This window comes from Neodiprion virginianus, chromosome 3, assembly GCF_021901495.1.
Source record: "Neodiprion virginianus isolate iyNeoVirg1 chromosome 3, iyNeoVirg1.1, whole genome shotgun sequence".
Taxonomy (NCBI): Eukaryota; Metazoa; Arthropoda; class Insecta; order Hymenoptera; family Diprionidae; genus Neodiprion; species Neodiprion virginianus.
Window position 1 is genome coordinate 20,779,904 of NC_060879.1, and position 27,104 is coordinate 20,807,007.

Here is a 27,104-nt window from a genome sequence, read left to right on the forward strand (position 1 = left end):
CCCAAAACACTTGCATAGTTTTTGACCGTATGAAATCAAATTTGAAATTTTCCTTCACAATATTGATCCACCATCTTGAATTTTAGAAATCTGATTTCAGATTCGTAATAAACCACCCCAAAAACCTTTGAATACTATTTGGTTATATCAGTTGACTCATTGTCAGCACAATAATGCGAGACTCAAAGGGTTGAAAATCATGTGAAAACTTGTGTTTTCCTAAAATATTTGGTATCAGACGCAATCTTTGGGATAAACATGAAATTTTGCTACCTGATAAACACGACAAATTGACGTTGTTCATCATTCATGCAGTTATTTCTCTCAATTTTCTGTTACATAGGTATACCTCGTACATACGGTATTACTATAGCTAATGGAACGTTCATAACCCACGTGGTTCTATTTTGAATATATTTCAAAATTGAATATCACTAATCCCCCCGTACTTCCTAAATGAACCGAATGAACTTGGTTTATACACGCTTCCTAAGCACCACAGTTTGTGATACCAAGAGAAAGAAAAAAGTAAACTCTGATTGGCAAGTAAATTCAGTACATACCATTAATTTGAATGAAGTAATTTCATATTTCCGAATTTCATAAAATTTAATTTCGTCGATTCAGCAGTAAGTTGAAGAAATTTATACGAGTCGAAATGTCATACAGATGTAGATCGAATTCTACCCGATTAATACGCGTATAATCGTGCTGCGTCTCCACTGTAAGACACCTTACATACTGCTATATAATATGTAGGTATTATATGTATACATATTATATTCCAATGTGTAAGACATATTCCCCGGTTTCGCCAAGCTCTTCTACACCTGTGTCAAAGGCATATAAATAACTGGACATTCCAACTTACCGTTACTTCCATGCTATAGTCATGAATAATTGTCAACGCGCGATAACGCAAATAGTTTTGTGTGTGTCCGTGCTTGCATGCTCGTGCGTGTGTGTGACAATATACGGACATGCAACATCCTCGCTAGTCTGAACGAGTGTTTGTAAAAATCGAATCACTATAATAATCATTTCAAATTACCAAAAAAGGTTGCTTCTAATGCGTCGAATGGAAAAAACGTTTTTTGTTTCATATATACGTTACAAAAAGAAACAAGAGGGCAAGAGACATAAGAATTCTTTAAAAAAAATAGTCTTACGAAGTATTATATTATATTATGCACAGGTATATAATGTATAATAATAATAATGATGATAAAGATTCGGGTATAAGGAATTAATATTCAATTGTGCATGGTATAATCTATAATCCTTATTTTTTTTACACCCAGTATGTACGCTTACATCATTATTTCCGGGATCTAACAATAAGATTAATTATTGTAAGATAGTTTGGATAATTTGAAAACCGTATCTCCACAAGGACGTCACAGTTACGGACCCCTTAAAAATTTCCCGATTTTTTTTCTTAGAAGCCGAACACAAGTGCGAAATTGGAAAACTAATACCAGTTTTCAAATCGAAGGATTATAAACAAGCACGAGTATTAATGCCACGGGTTTTCGACAGCATAGTATAAAAGTTTGTAAAAAAGTAATAAAAAGCGAAGAGATGAAAAGTAGAATAAATCGGTGTGTGTAGTTCAAGGATATGACAATCAATTTTCACGGGCACCTATACATATACCATATAAAACATCTGTATGGTAAAATTGCCTTCAGGATTTAAGGTTCAATGAGTACCGTCAAGGTTTCGTTTCCGTGCTACCTCTACATAAACATGCATAGAATAATACATGTTTGTATGTACACAATACACATATCCGTGATTACAGGTAACTATGTTATACTTGTTTAACTGATCGATGTAGCAATTCGATCGAATTCAGTTATAACAGACACGCGTGCCTTTCATTATGAAAAATGTTGGGAACCAATTTCCTACTTACGACACGACTGATGTTCGTCTTCTCCATTTTCACAATCCTTCAGGTAGTTGCACACCAGAAATGACGGAATACATTTTCCTTCCGGACACTGGAAGGTGCCGTCGGGACAACTGATTGCATCTGAAACGACAAAGTTGCGAAATGAAAATATAATTAAAATTAAATTGAAATTAAATTTTGAGAATACAGTTGATTCATGACGATAGTAAATATAGGTATGTGTATAATTCCAGGATAATTATATTGAACAGGCGAATGCGTATTATCTGCATTATTTCGTAAAACCACTGCAAAATTTCCTTCCCTTTTGTCTAATACAATTGTCCATCAATTTTCATTATACTCGTATCAAATTTCGTGAATTATACGTCCTTGATCTCTAATATAGAATTCATACAATTTAATCACTGTACCCATCAATTCAATTTTAAATCAAATCCAACACAAGCTTGCTGGTGTGTTTTCTTTTTCCACATAGCATATGCCATGTTAATCGTCAAAACTTCATTAAATTAGTACGCTTCCGGAATGATGAAAAAAATTGGATTTTTTTTACAGTTGAGTATTTAATACCTACAATGTTCTCGGATTTCGATTATTTTATTTTTTCATTTCGCAGACATGTAAGTTACTTTCAAGTGTGGACAAAAGAATTTATCATCATTGGGTAGACGCAGATTCGCCTTCGTTTCGTCGTCGAGATAACGCAATTTTGCATTTTCGTATAATACATGTATGTACGTTCATACATTGTACGATGACGTTTAACGAGTCACTTCTATTCGATCGTGAAGTTTGACCTTAGGATACGATTGAGCAAATCATGTATTGATAATTGGCGGCGTAGTGAAATAAATTATCGTTATATGTACACGTGTAGAGCCAACTCGATATACATTAAAGAGTCTGTCAAGGTGTATCAAACTCTTGCGGAATGACAATTTTTATTTACACGCAAAAACTATTCTTCATATTCTACATAATATACTAAACGGATATACATGTAACGCGAGTTACATATTTCCAAGGAAATATTTCTTTCGAATAGCCTTCGAAAAAAGAAGCCACCATAAAACAATTAATATCGTAATTAAATTGAACCTCGCTGTTCATTAACATATGTTACTAATCGATTTTTTGCACGCGTAATAAAAACCTGTACCCATGCATTTCAGCTTATCGAAAAAAATCCGCACGCGAGATAAAGTTGCAAAAAACCTGAAATACAGACGTGAAACAAATACAACATTCCGACAAAATGCAGGAGCACCTTGACCATTTCATCCTTGACGCGAATGGTTTTCTCCGACTATCAAATGTTTGCATACATTATGACGCTTCGTGGCCGATTCATCGAATCCTTTCGCTCCGTGCACATAAACTGAAACTGATTATCCTTACGGCTTACTGGGTACTGAATATTATGGAGTATATTTATATACCTATTTCTTTATTTCTTATATATCCTTAATATTATCGTGCGGCTCGACGATGAAATTCATGATCATCGTAAGGACTATTGCAAAAAATTAACTTTTGGAGTCAATTTAGAAATTTAGCAACATATAGTGTAACCACAGACAACAATAGTGCTGAAATGACATGAAGTCATGTTCTACATAAGTCCACACTAGAATATTTTTTACAGTGTATAATTTTCATAGATCGCTATAGAGTACACATCATTGAAGAGAAATCTAAACCGTATTACGTTCTTCCTTAAAAATCGATCCAGTCAAAATTACTGTCTTCATTCGAAGTCGAAACTATATCAGAGCTGAATTTCTCCAGAATAAAAAACGGCTCCGTCGTGAATGTGACGGAGTCTTCAACGGATTGCAAGTTTGCAACTAAACACCAATCGAATAATGACAACTGAATCAAATAGATGGAAAACCGACTGAATAACCTCGAGATAGGAAGTGGTATAATATGTACTATGTACTATGACTGTACAAGTTGTGGTAAATAACGGGACACTTCGGGTTCTACCTATATCCAGCCATTCAAGTGCCTAATCCATTCTACTTTCAACGTGGCAGTGCACGCGACGCGTCGTCGCGCGGACGGATGATCCACGTCATGAACAAGGTGTTTGAGTGTTACGGAGATCATGCGAATGCTCCCACAATTATGTACAGGGCACAGAAATTTTCTTATACTATTTTAGGATAACTAGGATTGGAATTTAAATGCTTCTGTAACAAATGAATCGCATCCTCTTCGTTTCTGCGTCTGGACTGTTGAGGTTAGTTACAAGCGATTGAATCATATAAGAGTATTGTTACAACTATATCACATAAATTTACCCTGAAGGATGTTCGAGCGACGAAGAATTAACTGACCGTGTAAAATCACTGATCACTTACAGGTAAAATGCAAAATGCAATTCTGAATCATCGCTAGGTATATGTATACTACTCACTGTCGAAATACGATGTAAGCTGTTTAGAAATGGGGAGGAGATAGGGCAGAGAGAGGGAGGGATAAAAAAGAGAGAGTTCACAGTATCGGTCTAATCGGCATTGTGCCTAATTGCATTTAGGATAAGTCCCAAAAATTTCGTAGACGGATGAAAATAATTAATGAAATAAACGAATTAGCTTTTAAAAATTTCTCGAGATTATGTAAAGTTATCATTAAGCTGCGATGGATAATGATTTCGGAAAAACGAACAAATTACGCGAGCTTATTGTTTTTCACAGAAATGAAATGACCGTTAATCTGATGTCAAACGTATTGAATCTCGTAAGTTCGGAATAATTGAATGACTAGCAATTGGAATTAGACCAATCATTAGGTTGTTTCGAGAATGGATTCGGTTCATCGTTAGTTGGCCGGTAAATAGTAACTTAGTTCTTTGAAGTGTTAATTGAAATTATCAATTGCTGATAGTCGATGCGTTGACAAGTGCGCATATTTTGATACTTTGAACCTTGTATCACAGGTTGATTAGTATACCTTTGATCGTTAGTTAGAAGAGGAAAAAAATAATTTTAAATGTTTCCCGAGAAAGACACAGTTAGTAAAATTAGTATACCTGTACTCGCAAACTTGTAATTTTCCCAAACTGACTCATGTCACATTAGCTGACGACCACAACATTTTACACAGGAAGCTATTCAACGAAATTGTAATACACACAGAAACTACACTGCAGCCTGACATAACCAGCATTTGTAAATTTGTACTTCATATTTAGTACCTAGGTACAGGTACTCGAGATGTATCTACACACAGGTACTTGGATACTTCATTTACGATGGATATACAAGCGTGATGGGATATGCCGTGTAAAAATAACATGGAGAATGTAACAAACGAGTTACACGTGAAATAAAATTTTACGATAAGAAAATAGAATTTTCTTCCTTTTGCTAAAGGGCAAAAGTTTTCTCATGGTACTCTTGATTTACATACCTCAATTGAAACTTTAACTTACTCTTCTCCTCGCAAGATTTTCGAAATAGCAGTAATACAGGCCAAACGTAGATTCAGAGGAGCCGCCCTAGGCTTTCGGGATTTTGCCTAAAGACCATTTAGACCACTATATACACCAAATTTCATTCATTCCGCGTTGTACCGCCCTTAAAAAACTTTGCACCTGACAAACCGAATATCCCAATGTTCTACAAGGAAACGAACGATATCTCACACGCGGTTCGAAATATCAATTGCTATCATTGCTAGCTTTTTGGAAAGTTCACAAGCAATAAAAAAATGTACCTAAATACAAACCCGCGTATAAGTATAGTTAATTCTTCAATGCACAATAATATTCATTAATGCCTAACTCTTCAGGCTAACTTGTTTCCGGTCCGAAGCAAAATGCTAGTTCGATTCTATACAAATCATGTGCAAATGATTGTCGATGCAATCGACGAGAGAGATTGGGTGTAATTGTCACATAATTCGTACAGAATCGAACACGGATTTTGTTTCTTACGGAAAACAAGTTGACCGAAAGGTTAATGCGTTAACGAATCCCTGTACGTACCTAGGTACAAAAAAAAGGTACTTTACAACTCTGAAAATAACATAACGTGTGCAGACGCGTGTAATATAAGGACGAAGTAGAAATAAGATTGAAGCAGGCATTACGAAGGAAGGAAGGTAACAGTGTACGACCGACGCATCTCGCATAACACACCTAGCCCTGCATGCGTAGTTTCCATAGCTGGCACTGCATGATGCATAAAAGCGGCAGCAACAGCAGCAGTAGCAGTGATACAAAACGAACGGATGAAAGGGTCGACGCGCGTTAATATCGTGTGTCCATGGTGGGGAATCTCGTGGTGCAGCACCGACCCAGGCCGTGCCAGGCTTCCCGGCTGGTACCAAACCGAGTTACGACGTTTACTCGACTTGACTTGGCGACGGCTCGGTCATGATGCCCAAAGAGCTTGCACCGGCAGCCCGTTGGCTTCCGACGCGCCATTCTCGCTAATTGCGGCCGAGTGGTAAACAATACGTCACCGACGACGAATCCTGTATCGCGGAGAAGTCGCCTGAATCGGCCTGAACCTTGGGTTTTCCCACAACGATTTTCCGAAAGTAATACCACATATTTATACGTACATTTAATCCTGCACTGTCAAATTGTACCACCGACTACTAATGTCTATACGTATTTATGAATGTTGCAATAATGTTCCGATTCACTGCAGAGCGGTGGGATTCTCGTCGATGCCAATTGGTTGATCCGCACGTGTGGATTTTTAACCCCAGTATTCAACAACGGGTGTTGCACATCAAACGATCGTGGGAATGATACAAATGCTCGAAGCGAGCATCATTCGCTACCAACTATTCCAAGTTCGCTGCTTTGGTACGAACTCTAAATACTTCTTCGTTTTTTTTGTTTTGTTTTCATGTTGGCTATCTCCAGTTGAGGAATGCGTCAAAGTACTCTTCTCTAAATACTTTATGGTGCAGATGCGGTTTATTTCGAGTCTCAGTGTCTAGCTCGTTTTTCGCATAGTCGGACGGTGACGGCTGTCTCAAATAGGTTGGAGGGTCTCCAAATTTAGGATCATCAATCGACGTTTTGACTTCTTCTTCTTCTTTTTCTCAATCTTCTCAATCTTCCGAAATTGGAAGAATTAGTTTCGTCCAGTTACGCGGATGATGGCTACGCCGAAAAAAATTCTTAATCGGACCTCGCGTATACTCTTCTAATTGTTCGTGTTCAAATTCTGGAATTTCGCATCCCAGTCTGATCGGAGTATTTTTTCTATCCATCGACTTATCTCGGTGACCCATGCCTTTCGTTGACTGCAGGGTGGACATACATTTGAAGATTGTTAGTGGATACGGAGGTCTAACTAGGTTGGTCATTCCGTCACGGACAGCTTTGTATTACCGTCCAACTGCACCACTGTAAACAAGGCTGCCAATTGACAGATTCAACCAAGCTTAGTGTACAGGATCCATGCTGTTACTATACAGTTGATCAAAATTATGCCAAGTCATTTCTAGGTGACCGTGATTTCCTAACTTGGTTAGTCCGAGAAGGGTTATTCAAGGCGAACTCTACAATCAATAAAATAGTACAATTTTAAAACGTACAATTTACACACCGGGATTTGACTCTCGATTTTATAATGCGATTTCGAGTTTGTTACATCAGATTTCAATGCTGTTTTAAACAATTTCTAACCGAATGTTTTCAACTATTTGCAGTTTATAAATAGCCATACGGTTTGAGACTTCAACGAGTGGATAGAGCCTCGCGCTTTTCTTTACCTGGATATTGTGTCACGTTGTCCGGCTGATCGTGAGGCTTATAACTTTATACGCTATTTACGAGCATTTTATTTCGTCGTATAATTGCGTTGCGAGATATCACCACACCGGTGTGAAAAAGGAACAGCAGGATTATGGCAGTGATTATCATTTACAATCAGACGTTTTTAACAGTTTCTGAACGTTTTTTTTTCAAACATCACAAGAGAATTGTTACGTTTACGCGTTTAGACTCACTTAACTAGATCCCATAGTCTTCGATAGATTTTATTCCTATGCACTTCTTATTTTTCAGCAGGATTATTTAAAATATTATTCGAACATTGATTTTCACGTTTATGGCGAAAATCTCGACAGGGACGTTTGTATACGAGCACTTTCTTTGCGTTATCGAGTTCATGTGCATCAGAATATGAAAAACCAACAATGAAGATTTCGATGTGCTTTGTAGAGTGTGGAGAACAGCCCTTTGAGCACAAATCTTTTTCAGGGTCGCGAGGTCGGAATGCGGAACGCGATTTTTCTCTATTCGTATTCCTACGTATAATACACGTTATCATTTTTTCCTCTCTGAACCATACGTTCCATTGTCATCGTTGTTAAGCACCGGGTAGGTACGAGCTAAATACGCGTTTTTATTGTGCAACACACGCAGCTTAGGCGGCTGCAATAATACCCAGTTTTGCTATTCATTATAGGTGTACACGGGATTTCCTTGTTTTTCGACAATCATCTTAAATGACGATGCTGTGTCATAATATTCGTCTTTCGTTTCAACCGTAATAACTATTTTGATACAACTCGTTCTCGGCACGATGCCGCTGTTAATCTGTACAACGAAACGAAGACTGCACGAAGTGAACAATAATCAAAGTAATTATGCACATTAGTAATAAATGTTTGTAAAACCTTGATACCAGCTGTCTTGATTCACTGAAATGGTTAATATTGACTAGAGAAAGTGTTATATGTAACTAATTTTCAAGATGTATTTTGCCCGATCATATGGTTTGCATCACCTTTCATCACTTGACTTATAGTTCCTGCTTTCTTTACATGATTATACACATGTATGTAAAATGTATTATACATCGTGCGATGTTTACTGTAAATTTGTTAAGTACTAATAACAAAATAATACAGAGCCACGCGAGTCCACGATCGTTTTGCTCAACTCAGCTCTGCTCTCTTGGTTTCAGTTCACTTCTGTTCTGACCCAGATGCTTCGTGGAGAGTTTAGCGGAGCAAGTACGTCGACTGGATATAAGATGCAGCGTGTTCTAGGAGTGAGCTAGTCATGCCGGCCTAGTTGTTGTTACTCGTCGTTGTTGAAAAGATACGATAAAGCGGCAACGGCGACGCCGAAGTGCCGGTAGGTATAAGCATTACATCGCACGTGAAGGTATGTCGAGGTGAGATTCAGACTCGACTCAACTTCAACGGAGACGAATACTGTGTCTGATTATTATACAGAAAGCCTTGAATTAATGATGCGACGCAACCCAATTGCTGCTGCAGCAATACTTTTATTTTTGCTAAACAAGAAGAAGAAGAGACAAGGAAAAATGTTTATTGCGTAAATATGAAATACAGGAATACGAAAAAGGTTTAACAATAAGATCAAAGATAGCGAGAAGAGAGAGAAAAAAGAAGGTGTTTATGGTCTCATAAATTCCAACAACGTTGAATCGCAATAAGAATTCATTATAAGATCTACGAAAAATCATCAAGTCAATAATTATGGTGGATCTTTTTTATTCTTCTTAATCGCCGTTTTACGGAACAGGGCCAATCTTTGTAAACATAACATAACCTGTTTGAACTTTATATTGTTAGGTTATGTTACGTCTCCGAAGATTGAGCTTGTTTCGCGGTCGGCCGTAGGTGGCGTAGAGAAATTTTTCAGAGGAATGCAATTAAAGAAAAAAAAAATATGACAACCAACGCTTCTTATTCGGACCGGCAATATGTGGGTTACAGATATGTTCTGTGAAATATACCACGATAACTGTTATTGATATACGTGCGAAGAACAACCGATATTTGTGCAGGGGGTTAGTGTTTGACCGTAATTTTAATACGGTATTAGTCATTACTGCACGAGAATATTAAACTCTTGTACAGGAATACATTTTATATGGCATGGAGGTGGTGGTGGTGGTGGGGTGGGGGGAAGATAGACGAAATTTGATTAGAGGAAGAGGAAGTAGGTATGTAAATACGCGCTATGTGTGTAATTGACATGAATATAGAAGGTGTAATAGGTATATGGGTAGTAGGCTGGATAATTTAATTGTACCTCCGCTCTTGGCCATGGTCGGAATTGAAATAACCTTACAACAACGGACACCGGAGACCTCACTTTTCTCAACAATAAACTCGACCCACAATAATTTATTCTTCAAGTGCACTGCACGTCGACCTTAAAGGAAGACAAGGAAGTACATACGTGATCAGCGATTCTGAGACGGCTAATTTTTTTTTAACAAGTCGGTTACGTTGGCAACGCACATTCAGTCCGTAGTGGCCACTCAGAGGCGGTATTGCAGGCTGAGTCTGTATTGCCAACACAAACGACTTGTTAAAAAAAAAAATTAGCCGTCTCAGAATCACTGAACGCTTGTACAAATCCAACTGAATTGATTCTGGTGTACGGTAGAGTTGGTTTCGTAAATTTAATTATGCAGCAATGAATCAATGATTTGTTATAAGGAGGTTGGCCGACCAAAAATCGATACTTTTTAATAATACTATTGCGAGATAGTCGTAAGTTAAGTATTTACCGAATTATCATATTCGTAAGATCCCCTTTCGTAGTAAAAAAATAGGGAATACTGGAATTATATAAATATAAAACTTAGATATCGTTGCTCCATTCCAAATCGCAGCAAAAGTGTTAAAAATGTAGGAAAATTCATTTGATTTTATTCTACGATGGCATATTTTATACAGATGACTATTTTTTATAGTTACTGAAGCAGATTTTTTTTTATGTTCCATTAGTAGTCAGTCAATTCAGTATTTCCATTTGATGATGAAATTTAATATCGTCGCGATATTGTAAAATGTACTATTACACCTATGCGTGTGTATAAACGTATTATTCTAACACAGTTGAAAGTTTCAAATTTAAGAATTCATTTTGACTCAATTTACGCCCCCCGACACCCGCAAACCTGCTCTCTGCGTTGTTTTTAACCATGGAGACTACACGAGGAGCCCGAACTCAAATGGTTGAATTGACAAAACTTGTCACATTTATCGTTCAAATTAGCTTTATTTTTTGTACCACTAGCGTCGCTAGTATTCCCTCTGTACCGAAATGTCGTTGGTAGCAGGGATACTAAAGATCGACTAATCGATGATCTTGTAATGTGATTCGTAGAAGGTTTCTTCAGTGCGTACGGAATACCAGTGCCATCTTATTTCAGGCAGTTATTTGTTTACATGGAGTTCGTGCTTCTTGTGTAGCCTCCATGTTTCTAACCTTCATGTAACCAATCGGGACTTGGCATTGGAGTAGATGACTACTACTATGGCACGGTATACCAGCAGTGTCGGGGGACTGCTTTGGAAGAAAAAGAATAAAGTACACGCGATCGTAATAAAATGTAAAAAATAAATAAATAGCAACACATGTGCATACATACTAAACTTTTTGGTCACACCGACAAAACTCGTTCTCGATTTGTATCTAGAACCATATTTATCAGTTATGATAATATTAATAATAATAATTAAAAAAAAAAGAAACTACGAAAGTTATTAAGGACCGTATAATAATCCCTACTACTACACCGAGAGAAACTTTTAGGTCCGGTTATCGCTCAGTCTTTAATTTTTTACCACAATCGAAAAATATTGTTCTAGGTACAAAATGAAAATTAGTTTTAATGCTTGTGCAACAATAAATTGATGTTAAGGCTTTATTTAACTAAAAAAGTAGAGTAATCCGAAGAAACTGATTTTGCGTTGCAATTACCAAAAAAGGACAGGAAATAACGCAAAATGATTAGGCGTACCTCGTTTTTCGTAATCCCAACAATATTCAAACAGTTTTTTCAACGATATCCGTGTTACTGAATTTTTCTAGTTACTGTAACAAACGAAATTTTTCTCAGTGTACGATTTTTTCTCGGTCTATTATGTACATACATACATACATATCGTCATCACAGACTCAGAGTTTGTATAACATTTTACTTTATACTGTTAAAACTTTTGACTTCAGATACGAGTGACCGTTGGAGTATTTCTTAACGAAGAATCTAGGTGTAAAATAATTTCACTCTGATTTATAGGATCTGAAAAATTTCGTGTGTCTGCCCTAAGTAAACCTGCGTAAACTATTATGAATTGTTAACGAATCGTTGAAATACACGCAACGTACAAACAATAATCATCGACGATACTATACACCTACCGCTGATTAAATTCACGATACCCAAATTTGCATTCTACAGCTGCTAAATGGTCGATTATTGTCGCAATCGTAAATGCGATTCGAGGAGTTCAGCGACCCTGCAGACATTCGACGTCGCTGAAAATTTTTACGATATTATATAGGTATAGCTGCTGCAGCCCACCAACGTACGTCATATTGTAGAATACATACAATACGTACATCTATATGTATATGCCAAATATGTACAATGGATTTTTAAAAATTTTACCTACATACGTCATATGCTATTATTGCTGTAACCGTTACACGTCTTTGAATTTATGCTTATTAATAGTAACGTGATGGTATCAGCGAATTCCGTGCAGAAACGATTCGTCGATATTGCAATGACAGGCTGTTATAATGCATGCATTCAATTGCCCGAATAATGATCATAAAACAGACCGAAATAATTATACAAAGCAGTCTGATAGCTTTTATTAGAAAGAAAAAGGTAGCACAGAAGAGTAAATTGAATTGAAATGAGATCAATTGAACTTTTTCGTCTCGAAAAATGGACGATGAAATGAAATTAAATTCAACGAAATCGATTAGATATTAATTATATAGTATTATATACTTCTATTGATGAATTTTTGTTTCGAGAATCAGCGAATAAATACGAAAATTCTCTATTACATGGATCCGTTATACGTAAGAAATTAATTTTCTTCTCGTCCTGCGTATATTTTTAATTATAATATACGGTGAAGTCTTTCTAATACGGTAATCTCGCTTGGTGAAAGGCGCGTTACAACCGCGTCGTGTGCATGCAAAGGCAGCAGAAACTCTCACACCTGCGAACACATCATGAGAGTGTATTTATGTCGTACCTGCACCCAGAGCGATGCATTATTCTACAATTCAACCTGTACTGTGTAATTGTCTGTTGCTTTTTATCAATATGTTTTCAATTTTTTTTTTTTCTTTTTTTTTCTTTCTCTTCGTCTTTCGAGCACGGTGAAATTCGTGGGAAAATATTTATACTATATATATACGTGAAAAATATAACTGCCTTTATACCAGTATAAGAATGCACGGGTACATGCAATAAGAAAATAGCTGCAGCTGCAGGCTTCTTGCTATACGTAGACACAAGGGAAACGGGAAAAGTAAATCAAGAAAGAGAAAGAGAGACGTATTGTATTGAAAAACGGTTCTTTCGTCGAGATGATTTCGCACAGTCGTAAATTAATATGATACGCGTGATGAAATAAGGTAAGAATTTTTATAAAAAATTTTGCGTGACTTTTCGATAAAAATTTTGAATTCCGTGTGTATTGTACAGATTGTATAATATTTTAATGCAATTATATAAGTTTATAAAATAAACTTCTTCAACAAGGTGTCTTGCTTACACATTGAAAATTTGTTAATTTTTGGCCATTTTCACAAAGTCGATATTTTGATTTTTCAAAAATCACAGCAAATTACTTCATATGATGATGCGTTCTCCGCAAACCGTCTACAAGACAGATTTTGCATAATTATAGCATATTAATTTTTGCAAATTGTTTTCATAATTCATTACAGTTCTAAAATTGCTCCACATCAACGGGATATAATCGAATTTTTCAAGAAAAACATGACAATATTTCCGTTGTGAAATGCATCCTTCGAAAAAATGTAAGAGAGAAAAAAATGAATGCAAAATAACCCGTAATCGATACTCGCGATAAAAAAATTGATAAAAAAAAAATTTGAAATTAAATTCCCTGCCATCGTCCCGGAACCGATTGTCTGTTACTTTTTTTTATTCCAAGCCCAAAGGCTCGAAAATTCCTCGACGAAAATTGTACGAGGGAAGATGGAATCGAATGTGAAAATAGGAAGGAGGGGAGGATAAAGGGCAGCTGTAGTAACTCTTGCGTGTAACAGAGACATAAGGAAAATAGGAGTTAGTTCCATTTGTCTGTGAATAGATGGTGAAACAGCAGAGACAGTCTCCTCTCGCTGCTGCGGTGAGGATAAGAGGTAAATAGGAGAGGGAGAAAGAAGAATAAGGAGCGTGTAATAACTGCTGAACCCCGTGGGAGAAAAAGAGAACTGGGCGAAATAAGGAGACAGGCTCTCTCGCTGACTCGCGATGTACCTTCTCGTGAGAAACTTAAACTTTCACCTAAGAAAAAGATAGATGGAAGTACACGTATGTGCAGCTCTGCACATATCAGGGTGTTTCGTTTGGAGGCGAAATATTTTTTTCATATTTTCTGCTGAAAATGAAGAAAAACGCTATTTCTCAATAAACGACGCGCGCGTTGGGAAACAGCGAAGCATTTCTCCACACAAACAATTTTTACCCACGAGTGAGAAAATATTTTGCCACTGGCGGGGCAATGGTTTGCTATTTCCCAACGCGTACGTCATTCATTGAGAAATGAAGTCTTTTGTTCATTTTCAGCAGGCGGCCCAAAATTGCCTAATTTTACATTTTCATTGTGTAAAATATCGTGTGCAACTCGTCGACAATGACGATTCTGAATTTGTATGATATCCGCTAACTTTACACTCACTCGGAATCGTGACTTTTTCCCACTCGTTGCACAATATACCATTTTTCCCCTCTCACCTGTAAAGCTTCTTGTATATTGTATAATTTTCTGTGAATTTCTTCAAAAACTTGAGCTAAAATATGTAACATTCGAAATTTATGGTATTTCCGACAAGAATGAAAAATTATGAAAAATTCTGACGTTATGATTAAGTCAATATTTCGATTCATTAAAAATGTCTTCTAGGTAATATTTTCGTAATATTTTTTAAAACGAAATTAACTTCATATAGCGGTAAAAAGCCACCGATTATCTGTAATTATTTTATACACATAAAGCAAATTGTCGAGAGAGAGAGAGAGAGAGAGAGAGAGAGAGAAACAAAGTGAAACATACACTCCGATAACCCCATTAAAGTCTCTTTAATCGCGCGTGACATGCGGTGTGATACAGATAATTATCATCGCCAAAACGAGACGAGTACGAGTATATCATGTCTGTGTAATATGAGAAACGGTACAAGAGACGCGTGCATACATTATAAGATAATGAAGACACAAGCGTGTGTGTGTGTGTGTGTGCCACAATTATCTTATAAAACTCGCCATATGCAGGATCTTTTGACATACTCGCGCAGACAGTACGGAATTTTCAACGTCTCAATTTATATTTTGGCAAGCTGTGATAATTGATTTTTTTAAGCCCCCCACCCTTTCATTTGCATTCCACTTTTCTAATTACGAAAATGTTTATCATATTTTGTATTAACTCGCAAACTTTTAAATATTAACGTCGACGTCACAGATAATAAACATTACAGAATGAATTTACAGGAGGCGGGATGGTTATGGGGCAAAGTGAGTAATGAAAAGGTCAAATATTAGATCAAAGATAAGATAAGATAAGGTTGAGGTACGACGAAAAAACAGAAGAAGAGCGAATTCGAGGAAAATTCAGTATCATTTAATCGCGATTATTTAAAATAATGAAAAAACTGCTGCGTCGTAGGTATGCATCGCCAAAATTTCAACGTGCACAGAAAGCATACAAATTTATATGCAGATACGAAGAACACTCAGATAAGACGATGATAACCATGAGCATATTCGGAAATGTATATTAAACACTGATATATATATATGTTATCATGGTACGTAAATATGAACGGTAAATGTTTAGTTATAATCATTCTTTTTTTCTTTTCTGCTCAAGTCTTTCTGTTCAATTTTTTCATCCTTACTCAAAATAGGGGGAAATAAAAGAAATGCACTGAAGCGATAAAAAGTTGAAAGAGTATGCTAAGAATCAGAGTTTCAATTTTTTTTTTCTTCATATCACGCAGATGCGATTATAATTTACCGTAACAAAAGTTGTACGTTAATTTCTATAATATGTGCATTACTGTGCGACAGATCGAATATTTGGGAAACATTATGTTGCTTAAAATTTTTTATAATTTGAATCGCGTTTTCAATTAATAACCTGAATTTTTCTATTCTTCATTCATTCCAGTTTATTATCTCTCTTCTTTCTACATAAGAATTAATATTACGTTCGAAAGGATTTAATTTTGTATATAATTCTCTGCATACATCTGATACAAACAATATATTTCATTTCTTCAGTTTCCATAGTTATTGGCATTCTTTGAAATTTGCCCAATAACATTAAATTGTGCTCGACGACGACGCGACGTTCCCATTTGAGCATATTTTTCTTCATCACATTCATCTGCATGAGTTGTAATATATTGCCGACTTGGAAAACGAACAGCATCTCTTTTCGCAAGCTTTAATAACGCTGCAATTTCGACCGAATTTATTCGAAGTTGCCCAACTATTTTACAATTAGTATACTGAAATTAATACTGAATTTGTAGTCTATGACGATCGGGAAAAATGACACATTACTGACTCGTATACTTTGCGAATATGTAGGTATCACGTAATTACTTCGCGCACACATTATTTAAAAGCATAGAGTACAGTTAACAAGCTTTTTAGGAAACAATAAGCTGCGATCGGTGCTGCTCCTGACAGTTGTAAATTAATTCGCAAGTATCTGATTTCCAGTTATATACCAAAGATTCAATCACTGAAACCTGGTAAATGAAATTATTCCTTTGCGTCTTGTTTCTCACGCGTAATATTCATCATCGTCATCATCATATTACCACCCATCATCAGTTCATTTTTATATTCGGAGATAGATTCAGCGTTTCCGACCACAAAGACCGCCGTATACCAAGTTAGAATCAATCCGTCGGCAATTTTGTATTTTTGAAATCTAACCTCAAATTCATGATCAGCGACCCCGAAAACTCCTGGACACGAAATGCTGAGACCAAAATCATCATTTTTAGATTTTTTGAGTACCATATTTGATCCGCAATTTTGAATTTTCAAAATTTGTCCTCAGATTCGGAATCAGCGATCTCAAAACCAATTGGTCACGCAGTTTCGAGAAAATTCATTGCTCGGTTCGAGTTAAATAAAATTTTTGACTGCAAAACTGGATTTTCTCCCACTCTCCGCTGGCGAAAAAATATCTTTATGAATTAAATTTGACCGACGAATAACGATGGGTATCGAAAAATCGGTGCTGTGATTCGTTGGCAACGCTTACATCCTTCCCCGGTTAATTAAGTCAGGAGTACGACGACGAGGAGGGCACGTAAAGGTAAAGGTATATCGGTAGGTAGAGAGTGGTACACCGGTGCACGTGGGTCGCGGTCCCATCGGTTAGCCGGGCCCATTCGAGTCGTAGTCCCGCTATACGGCCGTCCGCTAGTCGAGGTGAACGACCGAAAGTCCGCCTACTGCTGTCCCTCTACCTGAGCCAAGTCGCTGCTCTTGGCCTGCTGTTGCTACTGCTGTCCGGATTTGCTCGGTCGGTTGTATGCCCGATAGGGATACACCTGGCGGCAGTGATTGGGAGAGGGATAATTTTTTGTCATGTTGGCAGTGCAAAATCAGCTCGCAGCGCCACCCCCGGTCGGCCGCGATACAGGCGTAATCTTTATAAACTTAACGTAACCCATGCGGGTCAAATACGACCAAAAAATACAAAATTCGATGGTCTCGATTCGTCTAAACAAAACATAACCAATGACCGTCGAATCTAACCAAATAATTTAGCGGGCAGCGGTGGCGCTGCGGTCTGATTCTGCATTGCCAACGTAAGCGTTTCGTCGAGAAAATCAGTTGCCACAGAATGATCGCGGTCAAGCGTACAGGCATACTTCGTACGCCAAGACATGTTTTATTCGGTGCTGGGTGGATCTTTGCAGCGAATCGATGCTGGTTGCAATTACTATGATATTTAATTGAAGAGGTTGGTTAGTTGGCCGAAAATCGAAAAGGTTTAGTCATTTTCTTGTAAGACGTAGGTACCATACTTTGAGTGTTCATGACAATTTGTTATGCTCGAAAGCTGTACGAAGACCAGTTTAATGATACAAAAATATAATGGAAAAAAAGTAGATATATTGATAATTCGTTCAAAATAAATCGTGCTGCCGTCGTTGAATATTTAGTTTTGTAACACGAACCGCTATTTATTGTGATACGATCAACGAATGGTGATATTGAAACGACTACTGAATAAAAAAATCCGTTTCACAGTATGGTCTTCAAAACGCGTAACTTGAAACTTGATAAAAAAAAAAAAAGAAATACACTAGAATACGGATGTTATACCGATAACGAATATAACGTGATATCTTTCATGGAACATTGGAATTCAGTTAATTAGATACATGTAACCGAGCAGGCTATAGTCGAGTGCACAATGCGCGCACATACATACAATTATTAATAATACGTGATTGCCGGGATGAATGAATTATTATACAGAGTTTGAAATGATTTGAGAGTGTAATAATACATGGTTTCAGTGTCGAGAGATTAAAATTATACATGTTTTTGTACAAGATGTAATTTCACATTTGACATTTCGTAATTGTTCGCACCGATGCATCATATTAATTGTTGATCAATAATACTGAACATGTTTCCCAACTTTGATACTCTGTTCGATAAGGCGTTCAACGAACTTTTGACGTAACGACAAGGATTCGGAAGAAGAATATCTGCAGGCTAAATCCACGGATATTTTTCTTCGTCAAAATATAAAAATTGATCCTTTTCGTTTGAAATTTGTTACCTGGGGGTTATTACGATAGCTGAAAACGAAACCAGCGTCGGAATTACAAAATACAATATGCGGAATGCATTCTGTACATTTTTAATGATTTTTGATCTTCATCTTTTTTTTTTTTTGGTTCCTTTTGATTTTTTGCGAAACATGTGATGTTCCACTGTGTATTGCAACGAATCACAATCACTTCGCAGAATTCCATACCTAACTTATCTTCTAACAAACTGTTAATATAACTTTCGTAATTGGGAAAAAAATTGAGAAAAAAAATTGAAAACAATTAAAAAACAAAAGCGACCAAAAAACGACTCCAAACAAAAAAGAAAAAATCCTAAAAGGACAAAGAACTAATAATAAAACAAAGATGGAACTACAATCTTGCTACGTCCTCGTCGTTAGTTCCGGATAACGAAAAGAGCGAGATTCATCTAAGCATTTTGTGAAAAATGGACAATATGCATTCCGCATATTGAATTTAAAAATTCTGACCCTGCATTTGTTTTCAGCAAACTCGAAAACCCAAGATTACAGAGTTCCACTTTTTCAATTACATTTATTCTGTAAAAACAGGCATTATCAATACTTTGTTTATATATAGCGTTCACTATATTCGCAGAATCATCACAATCCCTCCTAAAACATCTACATTGACATGTTGCAGGTCCAATTATGCAAATAAAAAAAAATAAAAAAATGACGACGATATCTCAAAAATTAAATGAAAATCTTAAACAACCCATTAAAAAATGGTGTCACACATGTGTGACGCTGTGCCGCAAAGGGTTAAAAAAACATTCTTACTCACGACTGCGTCCTAATCCTGGTTTATGCAGAATGATTATTCAGGTACAATAACAAGATGTTATACACAAGGTCGGAACAGGAGAATAAGAAATGTATAACCGATTGCCTCCCCATGAGTCGTCTAAACCGCACTACACGCATCGCATTAGATGCGTTAGACGTGCTCTTTGAAATGGCTTCGCAAACAGCTGCTGTTTCACCTTCATTGTAAACTTGACAAATGAACCCACGAAATGAACTTGAGCGACGGACGGATGACCGGGTCGCATCACTTGTCCAACCATGAGTGACATGTAGCCTCGATCAATAAAAGTATCCGCATTGTATGCTAAGTGCAGCATGAATTCGGTTTGACGCGGTTGCGAGACTTTCTTTGATTTCTTAATTTAGTTGTCATTATCTCTATTAACCGGCAGACACACCGACGCAACCTTTCATTTCTTCGCCTCTCCTCTCCTCTCCTCATCCTCACTCTTTTCTTTCTATACTTTCGTGGTGCGCTTTTGTTCAATCGTTGTTAGAGCAGACGCGACGGTCTTGTCGTCGTATATGAAGAGTTTACTTTGTGAAGGTACCGATCTACGTATAGGTGGTAGGGTGGATGGATGATGGTTCTCTCTCCTCCTTAGGAGTACCAGTCGCTATGTAACTTTGACTTATACGCTGTGCCTCTCGTTCCGGCTAATTAAATAAACGGCTTCCCAAAATAGTTCTTTAGCTCATATAGGTATGTATATTCAAGGGGTTAAGGAGCTGAGGAGATCTCGATAAGATCACTCATCTGCCTTGCGGCTTCGTCATCTTCCTTGGAATCCTGCATTTTTTTCCACCTCGCTGTGGACTTTGGGTTGAATAAAAAAAACTGCAGGATAGTTTTCGACTCACGTTAATTTATCTCTCCTTCCATTATTTTTTGTTTTTTGACAAGAACGACTATTTGTAAAAAATAAGTCATCAATTCTGAAATCTTACCGACTTTAGATAACTCGTTTCTTCGGTTTGCGAATAAATCAAATTCGCAAATGGGACGTTTTTGAATTTTATACTATTTCTGGCGCATCAAATCTATTGGCATTGCACGAACGCTTGTCAAATCGAACAAAGTCTGTACAAAACTGTGAAACCAAAGGTTTCTTATCTACGTATACATCTATCTCTGCGCACTAATATATATAAAACTTTGTGTTTATTTGCACATTTTCGATCAATAAACTGAAGAACTAGGGGTTTGAATGCAATTTCATGTAGTTTCATAAAAGTATGTTACTTCGCATGTATCTAAAGATTACATTATAGCCTGCAGTAGTAAGTAGATAATCATGTGTTTTAACGCTCGTTAATCAGGGAAAAATTTTCGGAGTAATTAGGTGTAATAATTTCTCAATCATGATTGTACCGAATACTTGAATATTTGCTGGGGATATTTTGCGTGTGCAAATTAAAAATTTTACGTCATTACATAACCCATAGAATTTATGAGGAAGTCGGTAATAAAAAGCCTCGCGTAGACAAAAAAATGTAATAAATATGTTTTCATCTAGTCTGCAGATTTTAAGATTATTAAAATTGAAAGGCATCGTCCAGCTATTCGGAGTTATGCAAATTTCAATCGTTAACATATTATTAATGGGAATAATAATAATAATAGTGTCACGTGTCGTAAGAAAAGTGCAATTTAGTATATTGGAAAATCCAAGGGCAAATAATACTAATATTCGGCACTAAATGAATGTTACTTGTCAAGTCGATAACGTACGTGAAAGTACCTATACTAGTCTTGTACGTTACAATGAAGAAATACAAAAGGATTTACCATACCTATAAAGTACTCATTTCTATGTACACATACATTAACGTAATTGTACGTCTCTATACATAATATCTAGATACCTTAAATACCCATATTACAAACGGCAAACAATTTTCCGTGCAATTTCGCTGCTGTAATTCGGTGCGCGCACATCATGCAAAGTATACGTATACCTCACATTGTATATATATATATATATATATATATATATATTATTATATAAATATAACGTGGTATAAAGTTATCGTGTTTAGATATATTCTTATTGCACCTATTATACGTGCCTCACAAGCTGAATCAAGCAACGTTGATGAACAGTGACGTCCAAATATAGGGGGTGGATAAAAACCAGCGAAACACAAACATTTCAAAATGAATTTCATCTCTTTTTCTCACATAATCGTGCATCAGCTACAACTTACGTTGATTCAAGAATCTTCTTTATCAGAATTGCGTATACTGTACAACAGATAACGCATGTAACGCATTACATACATATATGTATCATATCATAAAAAGGTAAATTGGTATATCGAATTCGCCAATTTTTGCATGTGATATGAAACATTTTACATATTGTTATGAAAATTTCCCTCTTTATTTTTCTTGCAGTAAAATATTACACGTGATGTAATTTAACAATCAAAATCATCTGCAAATTTTTTCGGCAGAGATTCTACCGCGGATATAATTTTTTTACAGTGTATTGAAAAGAAAAATAAAACAATAGAAATAAACGTTGAGTAAACAGAAACGACAAAATTATACCTCATGCATCTTTGCACCGTACCATCATACGGTTTCAAGAGAAGATATCATAGTGCAATAATATATGAAATATTCTCTCAAAATAGACCTTCTCTCTGTATTTTTTTATCATCTTGTACTAAATCCTATCTCTACAGTGACTTATCCTTATTATTACCTTGACATTTTGAGTCATATTGGTAAGTATTCTTACCACCTATTTTATATCCATTGATTTTGTATTTTACATAAATTATGTGTTTTTGGGATGACTGCTTACGAATATGAAAACGGATTTTAAAAATTCAGTACGCCGAATTCAATCAGCGACCCCGAAAACCTTTGCATAGAGTTTTTTGACCGTATCGATCAAATTTGAAATTTTCGTCCGCAATATTGCATCCATAATCTTGAATTTTTGAAATCTGATTTCAAATTCAGATAATGGCATTATTATTATCATTTTTGAACATTGTCAGCCAAGCAAACATATACATAAAACTGTCAGGAACGATGAGAATGGAGAAAATGAAACGTTTCACCGCGATAAGAACAACGTAAAGTCGTCACGTTTGTTTGTCACGGCTCTGTAACGTCGTTTCATCACGTAAAACACGTGGTTAATCGGTAAAACAAATTTTTTTGCATAGGTGACTGTATATAAGTTACATTTCGTTTATAAATGTATGCAAATTTTTTTTATTCCCGACTCAACCGTAATGTTGACTTTTTTTTTTTTTTTTTTACCTAAAAGGGGGACGAAAGTAGCGCGTAACGCATTTGCGGGAAATATGAGATCATGAAATCATATTTCCCGCAAATTAATGTGTAACATCTTAGCTCTCGGTACGTGGCATTTGGTAAGACTAATTTCGTGAATGTAACGGAAATGTGTAACAGGAAGTAAGGCGAATCGCGTGCTATTCAATTTATTCAATTTACTGTAGTATGATTCTTCGATGCGGCCTAGAGTTGGCGCTTGTCCTGCTCGCTTCGCTAGGGCAGTAAATTTACCCAAGGGAATAATCTTTGACTTTATTCCCTTGTTACATAACGTAATATTCCTCACAGTTTATTTTGTCCGTTCTATGTTGTACATCCGTAGCCATTTCCTTATGTGCATTCTTTTTCTCTTCACTATGCATTATCGAATTGTAAGACACATAGGAAAATACGTACATAATGTATTTATAACACATAAAATAGTCATATGTAATTACTAATACGTATATGATCGTCACGCGATGTTTCTCCGATTAATCGTTGTTTTGTTCGCATCATCAATACTGTCCAATGAAAATAATAATAGCACGAAGTGTAACTCGGCACAAACATAGATATTAAAGTAACGAAGTATAAAAAAAGAAACAGGCTGAAAATACGTTCCCAGTAAATAATATAAAATGCGCTCATGTAGCGAAAAAAAATGTCCGACCAAATTATTCTTATACAACGAATCAGTAGCAGACAGATAGACGGAACTTTAAGAAAAAGCATCATGTAACCCAACTGTAAAATATCTCTCGGATAGTCGATTTATTCACGTACCTAATAAAAAAGAAACCTATAAAAAAAAGTAAAGAAAGAAAGAAAAAATTAAATGGAATAACATCGGGCACGCAAAGACACACACACACACACACGTTCTTAGTTACAAATAAAGAGACGTATTATCGAATTTCAAGTATATTCTTGCTATATATTTTATATTTGTTTGCCATAGATAAATATACAATGTTTGTTTGATTTAGGTGCATGCACTCAAAAGAATAATAACAAAAACTGCTCTGGCAGCACGAATTCTCGGAAGCAGTGATATACATACATAGGTACGTTCAATGTCTAATTATCGAATAAAGATGTACAAAAAATCACACATATACTCTCATACAGAATAACAAGAAAATTTATTACAATTTTATACGTATATTGTATCAATATCAGTATGTCGTCAATTTTTTGGAACACATTAATAATTTCCTTTCACTTTATCTTTTTGTCTTGATTCATTCCTTTCTTTTTTTTTTTTATCACGACTTTGATACGGCAATGAAGTGACCGCAAAATTAAAATCGTAAATTTCGACCTCTGTCATGACACGCGTATTATAAACAACGATTTGAGATTATCTTGATGGGGTAATATTCTGTTACGCAACGCGAGTAAATTTTTGCGAAAACTCTTATTTTTGGGTGAAACATCAATTTGTGTAACATTGCACAGTTCTCCGGTTTGAAAACTGGTCAATTTACTCCAACTTTGAAACTAGACGCATCTCTCTCGTTGTAATGCTTAGGTAGAAAATGAACGGTATTAGTTTTAAGCAAGACCAAGGAGACTGGATAAAAAAGACTTATGATATCTTTTTCTCCTTTCTTCAAAACTCCTGTTCAATCTTTTTCTCTTTTACTTACGTAGCTCAACATATGCTCAAAATCACCATAAACAACAACCAATGAGGGTGGATGAATATTTAAATGTCAAAACTCTCGTTAATACATACTTATATTTAACAAAGAAATTAGAAGTCAACTCTAGTAGTACTGAGAGAACATAGAAAAAAATTTCACAGAAAATTTACGTGGTAGAATTTTTTCAATACTTTTTTCACAGATTCGTATCTAATATCCACCGAAATTACTTCTCGATTTTGTGGGGGGGAAACCATCGCAGGTCTGTGTAATTACAACATAATTAAGATCCGCCTGCTTGCCTATGGCTATGAGATGAAAAATGCTGTCATTAAAATACACAAAAGAAGAAGAAAAAGAAAAAGAAGAAGAAGAAGAAGAAGAAGAAGAAGGAGGAGAAGAATAAGTAAATGTAAAAAAATAAGAAGCAACAAAATCGTATTATATTTTTGTGTTAATTAGTCGACGATTACTGAAACCTACCTACCTGAGCAGTAATTACTTGGCAAAAATTTCCCCGAATTGTGTCTACATCGGATCATGTTGAACTTAGTAACGTTACTGTATCGATTCATGCTGCCGAGGGAAAACCGTTATTTCGCAATTTTACAATTGTTTGAATTTAGAATACCGTAATCAAACAAAACATACTCGTATTTTAAAATCTTAAATTCCATCAAAGTAATTTTGAAAATAAGAAAATCGTGATTGTTTCCCCAATGTTTCGTTACTAATTTCAATCTCGTAAACATCGGATGGTTACTAAACATAATACCAAAGACTTGAATAGATGCGAGCAAGCTGAAGTGGTAAGAACAAGAAAGATGCAAAACAAATTGATTGTCAGGCACGAAATGTTTCCATTATTTAGAGTTCTTTTCTTTTTGCTATACAGGTTTTTAATTTACTTCTTACCGTTTATAAAAACATACAGACAGACCTGCTACTTTGGAGATTCACAACCATTCTGGCATTTATATTATACTGTTATTTTATACAAAACTCGAATAAGCCGGCGCGATGTTTTCGGTATAGAGGCTAAATATACGATTATAATCTCAGAAAATTATGTAACACAATAATGTATGAGATTCGACCCGTGGATGTAGATGTGTATGACCAATAATTTGTACAAAGTCTAACCGAATTTTAGTTGTATTCCGAAAGCCGGAAGTCGGAGCCATTAACGACCATTACGGTGTACTTAAGTAATATTTATTTACAGCCATTAACTTGCGGAGGGATAGAGAAACGAGAAAGAGAGATAGAGAGAGTGGGGGAGAAAGAGAGAAAGCTGTAATCGGTATTGGCTTGCGCAGACTGAGAAAGGTAAGAGAAAAAAAAAAATTAAGATAACAACACAAAAAGTCGTCGCGAATATTAAATGTATTTGCACATAGTTTATGCATGCATCATATACAGATATGCGCGAAACGTGTGCGAATATTTAGTTTATGGTTGACACCTTTATTATATTATAATGCCATCCACGGAATTTCCGTAGACTCGACTGAGTCGTATTTCGGTGCTTGTTTACCATACCTGCCGCTATCGTGACAGTAATAATACACACAAAATATTATAGTTGTGTATATAGACGTTGACCCGCGTCGGCAGGTAGTAAAGTAAAATTGAAAAAAAGATAAAACGAAGACGAAGAGGGCGATGAAGATAAAAGAAAAAAAAAAAAATGTCGAGGAATCGGCGCTTGAATTATCAAACGTACTTCGCGTCGTCAAGTCATAATAACATGCCGCATACGTATATTTATGCTAATAAAATCAACACAGCATACCCGAGTATAATATATGTTTCCACGTTTTTTCTTTTCTTTACTTATTTCGATTTAAAATCTTTTCGAAGATTCCTACGAAGACAAAACAAAAAAGATTAAAATATAAAAGTAAAGTTTTGATACCTTCGACTTTCGATACTTCAGAGTTACTGACATTGAATATTGCGCGTATGTTTTGTTGCGTTTTCTGCCAGTCACCACCCACATAAGATTCGAGTCATACCGAAATTCGACAATCTCAGATTCACGGTTGGATAAACGATTTCCGTAGACATGAACCACCTAACCAGACTGAAATTACGATCATTACAATCACTGATTTTTACTATAAAGCGTCAGGTCCGGTTCAGATATATGTAGGTATTTAGGCATACCGTTATCAAAATACAATTCAAAATAGTCCATAATGCGAGGGACTTCGGTATAACCTTGAGACGATCACGAACAGAATAATAAAATAGAATTTCCATTTACCGTTCAACAATTGAGATATTGTGGAATAGCGCTTGATATATGTATATTAATGTTAAACTGAATAAGGTTGAACTTCGTAACGTCGCCGTAACGATATATTTCTGGAAAAAAACTCGGTGCCTTACAAATTTAGAATTGTCTGGTATTCAGTGAATATTATAATACTCACTAAAGATATTCATAGCTTGTAAACTCAATACTTTCACAGTTGTCTTGACGTTGAAAAAAATTAACGACTTCAACCTTATTGTACTGATCACAGAATCAGTAAGTAGTTATATTTTGCGTGGCTTAAACTGGTAACGT

At 35.9% G+C, this 27,104-nt stretch overlaps 1 protein-coding gene across 2 annotated transcripts in view; it reads right to left on the reverse strand.

Annotated features, from left to right (window-relative positions):
- The window catches only part of LOC124300107 (low-density lipoprotein receptor-related protein 2), a 59,918-nt gene that overhangs the window by 30,430 nt on the left and 2,384 nt on the right, over positions 1-27,104 (reverse strand). For both annotated transcript variants that reach the window (XM_046753792.1, XM_046753791.1), the window contains exon 2: positions 1,919-2,038. In XM_046753792.1, the coding sequence (XP_046609748.1) occupies positions 1,919-2,038 (120 nt within the window). The remainder of the gene's footprint in view (positions 1-1,918; positions 2,039-27,104) is intronic.